Source organism: Monomorium pharaonis, chromosome 6, assembly GCF_013373865.1.
Source record: "Monomorium pharaonis isolate MP-MQ-018 chromosome 6, ASM1337386v2, whole genome shotgun sequence".
NCBI lineage: Eukaryota > Metazoa > Arthropoda > Insecta > Hymenoptera > Formicidae > Monomorium > Monomorium pharaonis.
This window is the reverse complement of record NC_050472.1, coordinates 17,148,720-17,161,309: the sequence shown is the minus strand read 5'-3', so window position 1 is coordinate 17,161,309 and position 12,590 is coordinate 17,148,720. Positions and strand designations below refer to the sequence as shown.

General features: G+C 39.6%; 1 protein-coding gene across 1 annotated transcript; it reads right to left on the bottom strand.

Moving 5' to 3' along the window:
* Nucleotides 1-6,702: 6,702 nt before the first annotated feature.
* On the bottom strand, nucleotides 6,703-11,126 carry LOC118646210 (trichohyalin-like). Its single transcript, XM_036288598.1, has one exon. It carries the CDS (start codon nucleotides 7,861-7,863, stop codon nucleotides 6,994-6,996), a length of 870 nt encoding a protein of 289 aa, XP_036144491.1. The 5' UTR covers nucleotides 7,864-11,126; the 3' UTR covers nucleotides 6,703-6,993.
* Between the last annotated feature and the right edge of the window lie 1,464 nt (nucleotides 11,127-12,590).

Genomic DNA, 12,590 nt, shown 5'->3' with positions numbered 1-12,590 from the left:
AAAATACTTCGACTGTGAAAATTTGGTTTCGCAATCATTGCCTCCGCACCATACCGCCCCAACCATTTCGTCAACAACTTAACGTCAACATGATTGCGCACATTCTCCATGGTTTTACCAAACACCGCATTATTCATTAATTTATACAAGTTTTTTTTCGAAATCATTTTTAGCGATGGTTCGGAATTGCGTGTTTACCTCTATGTATTTACAGAGCCATGGAGATTGTGCGAATTTTAACACGCGGTGTATCTTCGCGATATGAAGACCGTGACGCATGCACTGCTGCAGGTTGCGGTAGTGAATGACGTAACGTTTCTTATCATACAAGGTCGCTAGAAGTTTATATTCACGCTTGTCTGGTGGTTTATCACGTGTCGGACAGAAAGGTAGGTCAGTGTGCTCATGAAGGAATGTGCTCGTGAAGGTCTCGAGGATATTCGAGATCAACTTCGAAAATGTATCCCGTTGGTGAATTAGGAGCGATCGCACACACGTCAAAATTTGAAACATCTTTGACCCATTGAAATTTTCCATAGGGCAACGGTTGACACATTGCCCATCCGTACAAATTATTGACGTCAAAGTACATAAGATATGAAGATGGTTTTGATGGGTCATACGTCTGCATGTACTTGTTATTGGCTCGCGCATGTCTGCCTGAACATTGACTGAGGCCACCGCGTATACTGCGTTCTATAAATATTACCATGTCAATGTCAATAAGCAGTTCGAAAGTGATGTTGGTGTATTTTAACATAGCATCCCACGTCCGGGGAGAGTGTAATAATGTGCGGGATCGAGACCATAACTTTCTAAGCATTTATTGCGGAAATTTTTAAAAATATCAGCTAATAATAAAACATCTGTTTTCAAATATAGATCACTATATTCACCTAATGTTCAAACGGAGAAACGCTTCCAGACATTCTCGGCGTGTGTGTAATCGCTCTCGAATACAGTATTAGAGGTTAGGGAACTGTAAAATGATGCGCACGGTGGTAAACATGTCTCCTGCAGCTTGTCCACGCAATCCACGTACTCTTACGGAAAAAAAGGCTTTCATTGGCGCAAAGTACAATTGGACACGTTGCAATTGCCCACTGTGCTATTAGACACAAAACGTTGCACACCGTTCAATTGCGCACTGTTCAATTGCGCACAGTTTGTTTGGACACAATTCGATTGGACACAGTTCGATTTGGACACCGTTCGATTGGACACCGTTCGATTGGACACAGTTCGATTGGATACAGTTCGATTGGATACAGTTCAATTGGATACAGTTCGATTGGACACAGTTCGATTGGACACAGTTCAATTGGATACAGTTCGATTGCGCACCGTTCGATTGCGCACCGTTCAATGGCGCACCGTTCAGTGGCGCACCGTTCAATCGCCACTGAACGGTGCGCAATTGAACGGTGTGCAATCGAATTGTGTCCAATCGAACTGTGTCCAATCGAACGGTGTCCAATCGGACGATGTTCAATCGAACTGTGTCCAATCGAACGGTGTCCAATCGAACTGTGTCCAATCGAACGGTGTCCAATCGGACGATGTCCAATCGAACTGTGTCCAATCGAACGGTGTCCAATCGAACTGTGTCCAATTGAACGGTGTGCAATCAAACGGTGCGCAATGTTTCGTGTCTAATAGCACGGTGGGCAATTGTAACGTGTCCAATTGTACTGTGCGTCATTGAATCTCTCCCGTACGGAAATACACCTTTTCGTGTCAATGAATCGAAATCCTTGTCAGACAAGTGCAAAAATTTGGAACGTACAATTTTTAATTTTTCTTTGCCTAGAAACGATGCCAATTTTTCAAGACTAGTATTTAAAAATTTATATGAATCTATAAACCGTAGTTTTATGTAATTGTGTGGATTTAATTTATCGGCTGTGTCTATGACATGTTTTGTGAAAGAAATGTACTTTTCTTTCGTGATGGGAAGTACGTCGGTCTTCCCTTTAAACGCAGTGGTTATTTTTTTAATAATGAAATGTGAATCGTATCCAGATAAATTATGAAAAATAATTGGCATGTATGATACATTTCGATAATTTAGATTACAAAGAGAATGCGCGGGACCGCGGTAACGACCGGTCAGGTGACAATCGCGCCAGACGATCGCGCACCCGCGTATCGTCTGGCGCAAACGGCTTATCGCAGATATGACACCGCGTCGCGCTACGGTATGCCTTCAATTGTTCCTTCGATAACGTTTCCATGGGGACATTAGTGGATAAACGAGTTTTAATTATGCGCTAATTCTTCGAGTTGTTTCGTGAACCATGCGACGCAAACTTTATCGCGACAAAACTTATATGTAGATAACGCGTCGTCTTACGAGCATCGCACGTAGTATCCGATGCTGAATACTTCATGTTGTTGATATGTGTACGACGCTTGCTCTGCATCGTGTTGTGTCTTCCGCAGCACACACTCGAGATCTGCGTAGACGACGAAGGGCACTCGTTCCTTGTGGTTTATATTTCGGAAATTTAGCCATTTGTCGTCTTCGGTGGACAATGTGATAGCACAGTCATTCATCGTCTGACAGTCCACATTGTGTGATTGCAGCCTCTCGCAAGACGGAAAATAATGCAAGCACCTGTAAAAATAAAGAAAACATTTTTAACAACTTTTTGCTAAATTATGAATATTCTTTTCAATATACATACCGATCACAAATGTATTTCTTGTGTTCATATTTGCTCAATTGGGAGCTGACGAGGCGGTGCAGATTTTTTATCCAGGCAAAATGACCTACGCTGTCTTCGCGCAGATTTTGCAAGTATAATAAATTGACATGCCTCTCTTTTTTATCGTTTGAGAGCCGCAACGGAAGAATCTTTAGCATCGCCATTTCCTTTTTGATCCCGTAGACATTGATCGATACATTGTTAAGACTCTTAAGACTCTATTGTTTTTCTAGAGCGTCCCGTACTCGCTCAAGCACTATACCACCTGCATCTTCTAAAAACGTTCGCGGTTTAATATAGTTTGTATTTATCACCACACCTGTCTGAATGCGATTCTCGAACGCTGCATCTATTTCCCGCCACACAAGTCTGTCCGCGTTATTACTAGTGCTCGCGTAATTACCGCCTACATGCACAAAACGTCTTTGTAATAGCGTTTTTTCACTCTCGAGTCGCGCGATCCTCGCAACCAACGATTGTCTCTGTCCGATGGCAAGCCGAGGACGCTTGATGCGGTTATGTTCCCCAAGCTGTTGTATAAATTCGTCGCATCGCTGTAACCACATGAAACACTCGCCCAAGTTAGCGACTCTGTTTGCTTGCTCTGACAGCTCGCGTTCCATTTGCTCGAAATATTCCACATTCTTTTTTATAATGTTTTTGACACTTTTTAGCTATCACAGTCTTTTACGAAGCACTTGCACGCGACGTAGTACGTTAATTTATGATATCGCTCCGCTCTCTGGAATGCTGTAATGTCATCACTGAATGTCATCATTAAATGGTTAGGATTCTCATATTAATGAACTTTATTGAATCCCCTTGGGGTTTACAATCTCAACATACATATTCTACCTTAAACTAACTTATTTCTATCTTAAATCTAATTCCTGGTTGCTTTGGCAGCCGCTGCTGCCTCTACAACCTATCCTCCTACGCACACACACACACATCGCCTATCTGTGGACTTCCGTTTCCTCTGCTCTTCCTTCAATTAAATAACCATTTTTCCACTCTTCATGCTATCGTCGCCTCTCTCTATCCCCTCCCTCTTTCTCATCAATTCTCTAATCCAACTCTCTCCCTCCCCATCAGCCCCTAAAATTCTTCCTACCACCTCCTACCAACTGTCTCTGTCTAAACCCCAATCTCTACACTCCTCCCATACATGCTCCCACGTCTCTACGCCACCTCCACATAATCTGCATCTTTTCTTTTCCTCCTCCTCCCAATATTTATTGCCTCTCATCTCGTTACCCAATCTACATCTTATAATTCTCCTCCACCTGCTCTCTCCCCACCCTTTTTTTAAGTATCCTGGTATGCCCTCCTCCTTCACCATTTTATACCACCTATTATATTCTGAACCTACAATTCTCTCCCATCTTTCCTCTCTCTGCATTTTTCTCTCCTTAATAAATATCGCTTCTACTCTATCCTCCTCTCTTTCCTCGCCTAACTCTACCAAATTCCCTCCCCTGTCCTCCCAAAAACTCCTTCTTTCCTTTTCCCAGCCACTTCCTACTTTTTTTGTCCTACACCTCGTCTTTATTTCTTCTAAACACATTCTTGCCAACTCGCTACCTCCGCCCTCTTCTAACCTCCTCTCATATTTCCACGCCCTTCTTCCCGCTTTCCCTCTCAATTTATCCCTTAGTATCTCCTCTCTTACCATATAACCCGGCGTGTGCCAATCCAAGCCTAGCATCCATCTCAGATACCTCTCCTCTAGCTTCTCCATACCGTCTCTCTCCTTCCAACTCCAAATTTCCACCCCGTATCCCATAACCGTCCATACCAACCTGTCAAATAGCCACACCCTCCTTCCCCAATCACCCCCGTACCTTCTCTTCCCGATTCCCCAAACCTGACCCATCATTGCCGCCGCTCTTCTCACCCTATTTTTTATCTGCGCTTCTTGCCCCCCGTTTTTTTGGAACACATACCCTAGATAGCAAAATTCTTTCACCTCCTCTATCCTATTTCCTTTCCACCACCAACTTCTTCTACTCTCCCTACCTCCTCCCTTTCTAAACCTCACTATTTTCGACTTCTCTGCATTTAAAACTAAGTTCTTTTCATCCAAGTATCTTTCTAGCCTTTCCAACATACTTCTCATCTGATCCTCGTCTTCCGCTATTAACACCAAGTCATCCGCATATGCTAACGTACACACCTTTACACCTCCCACCTTCACCCCTCCCCACTTGACCCTCCCCATTACTTCTTCTAAGTCTGAGATCAATAGATTAAACAACAACGGACTCAGTGGGCAACCCTGTCTTACCCCCCTTCCCGTCCAAAACTCTTCCCCTGTCTCCTCCCCAACCCTAACTACTCTTCGTTTCTCTTAGTAAGCCTTCTACTCTCTCTATTAAACCTTCTCTAATCCCCCTCTCCCTCATCGTCTTTATCAAAATCCCTCTATCCACCGAATCAAATGCTGCCTTCAAATCTACGAATAACGCTACTAATTTTCCTCCTTTTTTGTCCACACTTCTATTTACTACGTAGTTCAATACAAAAATATTATCTATTGTCCCTCTCTTATTCCTAAAACCTGTCTGATTTTCTGGGATTATTCCCTTCTCCTCAATCTCCTCATTTAACCTTTCTGCTAAAATTTTTGCATATACCTTATAAAGCGTGGGCATTAACGTTATTCCCCTATACTCCTTCACCTGCTTTCCCTCTCCCTTTTTAACAATCGGTACTACTACTCCTTCTTTCCAATTCTCCGGCCATTCCTCTCCCCTCCATACCCTATTCAAAAAACCCCCTATCCACTCCTCTAATCTTCCTCCCCCCCACCTCCATACCTCATTCGGAATACCATCTACTCCTCCCGCTTTTCCTACTTTTAGTTTACTCACCACCTTTCTTACCTCCTCCTTGCTTATACCCTGTTCCACCTCTCTTCTACCACTCTCTCTATCCTTTCTCTCGTCTCCTCTAACCACTCTTGTCTCTACTCCACCTAACAAACACATAAAGTACTTTTTCCACTCCTCCATTCTTATTCCTTCGTTGACCCTCTTTTTCTTTCTCCTATCCTTATTTACTATCTCCCACACTTCACTCTCATTCCTGGCCTCTTCTGCTTTTTTCTCCCACTTCTTATTCTCCTCCTCTTTCTTCCTCTCACAAAGAACTTTGTATTCTCTTTTCAGCCCTAAATATTTACTCCTATCCTCTAGTCCTTTTCTCCACCTCCTTAATTCCCTCCTCACCTGCCGCTTCACGCCCTCACATTCTTCGTCCCACCAGCCTCTTTCTACCTTCTTGCCTTTCCTTCTCTCTCTCTCCGTCTTCCCCATTGCATTCTTAATTTTACTCCGCATCCTATCCCACTCCTCATTTACCTCCTGTTCATATTTTTCCTCTATCTCCCCCTCCAAAACTCTCCTGAACAATTCCCTTCCCTCTTCATCCCAGACTCCCCTTATCTCCCTGCCTCTCCTCCTTACAATTACCTCTCTCCCCTCACTCCTCACCTCTGCCACTACTGGAAAATGATCCGACTCTACCTTATCTATTACCCTCATCTTTTTTATTCTATCTTTCGCCTCTCTATCTACTAATATATAGTCTATCACAGTGCTTCCCCTAGCTCCTACATACGTATACTCTCCTTCCTCATCTCCTACCATCCTTCCATTTAATATTTCCCATCCACATTCACCTATCAGTTCTATTAGCTTTCTTCCTTCTTTATCTACCTTACTATCTTTGGACATTCTCCTAGTCTGCTCTTCCCCCTCATCGCCATCCGAATCCTCCCCCCAACCTCCTCCTTCTCTACCGGTTCTCGCGTTGAAATCGCCCCCAATAATCACCTTCGCTTCTCCATCCTTTGATTCCATCATCTGTCTCAGTAACTACATAGCTCCTTCCCTACCTTCCTCCTTTATATACACCCCTACAATCCTCCAACTTTCCTTTCCAATCTTAATTCCCACCGACACTAACCCTTCTCCTAATTCAACTATTTTACTTTCTCTATCACTTAACTCTTTTCTTATTCCTACCACCATTCCCCCCATTGCTCTACCTTTTCTATTTTTTCTACTAGCCTTCTGTACTCCCCACTCATAACCCTTTGGTACCCTGTCTCTTATCTTTTCCCAACCCCTTGTGTCCGCCCATGTCTCTGATAAAAACATTACATCCCATTCTTTTAAATTATCCCAAAAATCCTTATCTTTATTCCCCAGCCCTGCCACATTCCAAAAATCTATTTTCAAGACCCTCGCTTCTCTCGACTCCTCCTCTCTTGACTTACCCTTCACAATCTTCCTACATTCCCTTCCCCCCCTTCCTCTATCCTCAACTCTCCTTTCTCATTCCTCAAGACTTCCTCTTCTTCATCCCACTTCCACCAATAATCTCCTATCCTGATCCTTCCATATCCTAACCATACCCTATTTCCCTTTTCCTCTTCTACTCTTGCTATTTTTTCTAACCTCCATCTCATCCTCCTCTCCTTCCAAGTCCAATCTTCCAAAATTCTTTCTTCCCTACCTTTTAGCGTCTTCTTCCTACTCCACTCTTCTTTCCTCTGTTCTTCACTCTCTAACTTCACCCATATCATCTCTCTCCCTTTTTTGTTCCCCTCTCCTATTCTCCTAACTCCCTTCACAGTCACCTCTGCTCCTATCTCCCTGAACACCTTCTCCACCGCCTCTTTCCTACTCCCTTCCTTGACCTCTACACCTTTAATTAATAGATTCTTCCTTCTGTCCTCCCTTTCCTTCATCTCTAACCTCCTCTCTATCTCTTTCACCTTTTTTCCCACTGCGTTATCTCCTCCTACTTCTATTTTCTCTATCTTTCTCTTTAACTCTTCCTGCTCCACCACTAACTCTTTTCTTTCTCTTTCCCATCTATATTCTCTTTCCTTGAAATCATTAATTTCTTTTTTCAACGCATTTATCTCCTCTCTCAACTTTCTACCCTGCTCCTCCATAATCTCCTTCAGTTCTTTCTTCATCTCTAATTTAACCATCTTTAAGCTACTAACAATCTCCTCTTTCCAATCTCTTAATTTCCTATCCCATTCCTCTCCGTCCTCTCCCGCCGGCGATCTAGCTACTCTCTTGCTACCTCTCATGCTATCAACCGAAGTGCAACTGTCGCTTCTGCCTCTATCCGCCATTTTTGTCGCGTCTACTGAACCCGCCTTAACTCTATATTACCTCCCTACTCTGTCACTATGCGGCGCTCCTGCTCCCCCACTCTCACGTACGCACGTCTTCTCTCTACCTGCTCCCTGCTTTAACCCTGTTATTCCCCGAGACACCTAATTAATACGTTAACTCACTCTTATCCTCACTTTCTCCACTCACCTATCCACCCACACTCTCTCTATCGTTCTCTTTCGCTCCCACCCGACTATCCTACCCTCTCCTACGCTTTCCAACACCTCTTATTACACTCAATTCACTGCTTGCAACTACACACGTCTAACTTACTCTGGCCCGGAAACGCAAGTCCTCGGTTAGGATTCTCATCAAAAAACCAATATTTCAGCCTGCAGTCCGTTAACACCTACAGGAATGGTTACGAGAAAGCTCATCACATCCTCGTATTTACGAATAAATTCATCTATTTATCCATTGGTTATTAGACAAATGTAATGATTCCACTCACATCGGAAAATGTTTGGTCTGGTAAAATAATCTGTCTTGACCTCGCGAAGAAATTTTTTTTGCAAATGTCTAGGCCAATGCTCATAGTGTTGACATATTTCGATTTTAGCCTGTCTCATGAAACGTCTATCGGTTCCTCGCACGCTCAGTTCTCTGTCTCGAAGAAAACGCGTAATGGATCCATGTTTTAATGATAAATCTTCTTCTCTGTCGAGATCTAGGATGTGCCAAATTTTATATTCTTTGCAAGCAGCTCGATAATCTGCCTCTTCATAATCCATGGTACATAATTTTATACTAAAAGTCTTCAATATGTGCACACTGGACACATATTGCACGAAATCAACACAAACTAGGTTGACTGCAATTCGAGCAGTATTTACCGTCTAACCTACCAAACGCGTCAGTTACATGTTTGCAGAAGGCATGCATTATGTTGAAATCTGTGTCCGCTATTTGCATGATACACAGGCTGAATAAGTACCACCTGTAGTATAATGAAAATATATGGCATAATGTCTCGTACGTGCAGTTATCACGCTCCCTTCCGCATGTGTCAAATGTTTCTCGATGGTATCATTAAACTCTTCATTGCAATCACTTGTATAATTACTGTCCTCAGATACTACACTCTCTTCATCCTCATCATCTATCACATTTTCACAGTTAACATCTATAACGTCCATCACGCCGTTATCCATTTGGAGCATATCATTCACAAAATTTTCATTATTTACAAAGTTTTCCAGATCATTAAACTGATCATTCATTTTTCATGTCGCGTTAATTCACATTCGAATCACGTCGCGTTCGGATCATCAAAAGTGATACCATGCGCTTCCCGACCAGTTATATATATTTTCTTCATTTCTTTGTTTTAACCGAAGCATTGTCATATCACCATTAGTACATCTGCGCTTCAAAGTGAAGCGCAGATGTACTAATGGTGATATAACAAATGATTTATGTACGTGCCTAAAACATATTCTGTCACAGCAGCCATACATCAACGCTTTGCAAGATTATTCGAATGTGATTTTTTGAATAATCTTATCAGAAAATATGTATCAAATAATTTGTGTACGTGCCTGAAGCGTATTTTTGCATCACAGCTGCCATACATCGGCGCTGACTTTTGCAAAATTTGCATTCTTTAAATGTATGATTTTTGAATGATCTTATCAAAAATATGTCAAATAAAGACTATGGGATTTGTTCCCACTACTCTTATTGGGGTATGTGGTGGGGTGTACAGAGAAGGTATAAAAAGAGTTCTGACAACGGATACCATGTCATCCGTTTACAAGACGGACAGCAAAGGTTTCTGAAACGTTACCGCTCGGTTAATCGGTGAAAGACGAACTTCTCAAAGATGAATTATTACGTTCCAATCCAGCAAAATGAAGCGTGTGATAAACCGTAAATATTTTTAATTTTTAAATTCTTGTCGTCTATATTTTCTTCTACATTCATTCTTGTCGTCTATATTTCCTTCAACATTTATTCACATTTTATTTTTAATTTTCTGTATTCTTTTAACAGAACACTATCGCAGCCGCGCTATATTCCGCGCATCTTGAGAAGGAAATATGCTTTGACTGCCACAACATATAAATATTTGGACATTGGAATCAATGTGGGATCTATACCCTGTGTAGAATTATTGATTGGCAACAACCGATGTAATCAACTACACCTGACCTATGCGATGTGGAAAACGTTCATCGAAAGACGTGCGGATATTGCACAACTTATGCAGGCAGCTATACCTTCTGTAAGAATTTTGATTCATGATCTAGTTATAGATCTCGTAAATATACGTAAAGAAAATATTGTAAAGTTAACATTATATAATATTAGTATGTATATGAAACCATCAACCATACAATTCTTATTAGAACTGGAAAATTGTGTTGAACAAGTATGCTATCAAATGCATTAAAATATTTATATTGTTGGTAAAAAATATAAACAATTTGTTACTATTTTACGTCAAAATCATATCACTAATAAAAGTGATGCTGTAAAGATATTACATGAAAAATATGATAAGACGTGTCTCGTAGATTGCGAGTTATTGGCTTATGCATCCGACAATATTGTATATGATGCTTTACAAAACGAATAAATAAAAAAGTCTTATAGATTGTGAACTTATGCATCAGACAAATATTGTATATGATATGTTATGAAATAAATGAATGAAAAAATTTATAAATAATTATTCTAACTTATTTTTTCTCTTCCCTATTCCTTTGCGGTATAATGGCGTGCGGAACTTGGTAGGAGGTACATAGATAAGATAAGAGGTGGGATGTACCGTTGTACCGCGTATAAAAGAACGCAACGAATGAAAGAGAAAGAACGAGATAATGATAAGACTGCATGGTTGGAGATATCACGTACGGGTGAGAGAGAGAGAAATTCGCAATAGAGGGAGAGCGAGCACTGCGGTGATGGCTGCTGAAAGATATAGCGTATGGGAGAGACAGAAATTCGCAACAGAGGGAGAGTGCGAGCACCTCGGCGGCGGCGGCGGCGGCGGCAGCGGTCACAGATCTCGATTCCCCCTCTACCGTTCCCGGGGACCCGAAAATCTCGCGTCAGCAATTCCGCACCGCGAGATCCCCCGATCCACGTGACATCATGCTCCCACGCGCCTACAAGTTCCCCACGCACACCCGTTCCCCCCTCAGAGCTCTAGAGTTAGAACCGCTATAGGTATAACTACTGATACGTTTTTACATAAACGATAATATTTCTTTGTTATTCCATACATGTAAATTTAATTTACAAATAAAATGTTAAATATATTTTCTGGTTAATTAAATTAATTATTTAATTATTTAATTAAGTAACGCGCGCTTCGCTGTTACATGAGTTATTATTAATTTTTATAAGAATTAAGGGGATTAAAAAAACCTTTGTTTCTTCGATAATTTTACAAATTTCGATTATTTCACAAAATTAATGTTGGGTAAGTTAATATACTTTTTTAACTATATCTAATTAAACCTAATAACTTACAAAATTAATTTTTTCAAAAATAATTTATTTAATTACCCAGAAAATATATTTAACATTTTATTTGTAAATTAAATTTACATGTATGGAATAACAAAGAAATATTGTCATTTATGTGAAAACATATTTTTTTAAATAATTGTTTCTTTTATATAATTTTTTCTTTTACACAAATAAATTTTTAAAAGTTTGGAAAGAAGTTAACAAGTTAAAGTTTATGTATTTCATAAATGTCTAGTTAAAATTAAGAATTAAAATTTAAAATTAAAAGAGTTAAAAATATTGTCTACAAAAATAAAGAAATACGTTGGCTTATTAAAAAATAATTTTTTTTTTATTAAATGCAATAAAATTGTGAAACTTGTTCTGCAGCATACAACACAAGTATAAAATGTAATATAAATATTCAATAAAAATTAAAACATTAATTTAAATTAACGTTTAATTGAAAAAATTCAAGCATTAAAATTCTCTAATCTGTATTTTTAGTTGAGAATTAAAATCTGTATTTTCTCAATCAACCAAAAAACATTAACATCCAATTTTTTATTGTATTTTTATTTTCAATTAAGAATTAACATCTCAATTTTATAGTTTATAAAAAAATATTTAAGTCTCTTAAACTCAATCTTTATTTTTCTTATTATACAATTTTATTTTTTATTAAAGGGTTAGGGACAGTTAGAAAGCCAAAAAAGACATTTGGGGGATTTTTCCTTTGAAGTTACAGTATTATATGTAATTTATGAACATTGGAACTGTGTTACATAACATTTAAAGAAAATTCAGAAAAAAGTTCAAGTAAAAATATTAAAATTTAAAGAAGTTATAATTAATAACAAAAGCTACCTTTAAAAGAACAAAAAAGTAAATCTGTGAAAAAATTGATAACAGCATTCAAAAGTGCAGCTTTCCAACGCTTTTTTGTTGAGCGCTGTACGTTGATTTGTTCACGAGTAACAAGCGATGAAAGTCAAAATAACCATTTTTTATTAAAATCTCAATAACTCGGTCAAAAAAAATCGTACAGCAATGAACAACGACTCAAATTAAAGGGGAAAGTTCTCGCTCTAAGATGCAAGTAACAAAAATGCTCTATGATTTTTTTTACGCGAGATGCAGCGCAGCAAATTCGCATAAAAAATTTTCATTTTAACGGGTCAAGTTTCATCTTTGTGCCACGTTGGTAAAAAAAAAGATAACTAAAATC

Excerpts from the sequence above, each read along its gene's own strand:
- LOC118646210 (XM_036288598.1), bottom strand. The coding sequence starts at position 7,863 with ATGGCGGATAGAGGCAGAAGCGACAGTTGCACTTCGGTTGATAGCATG.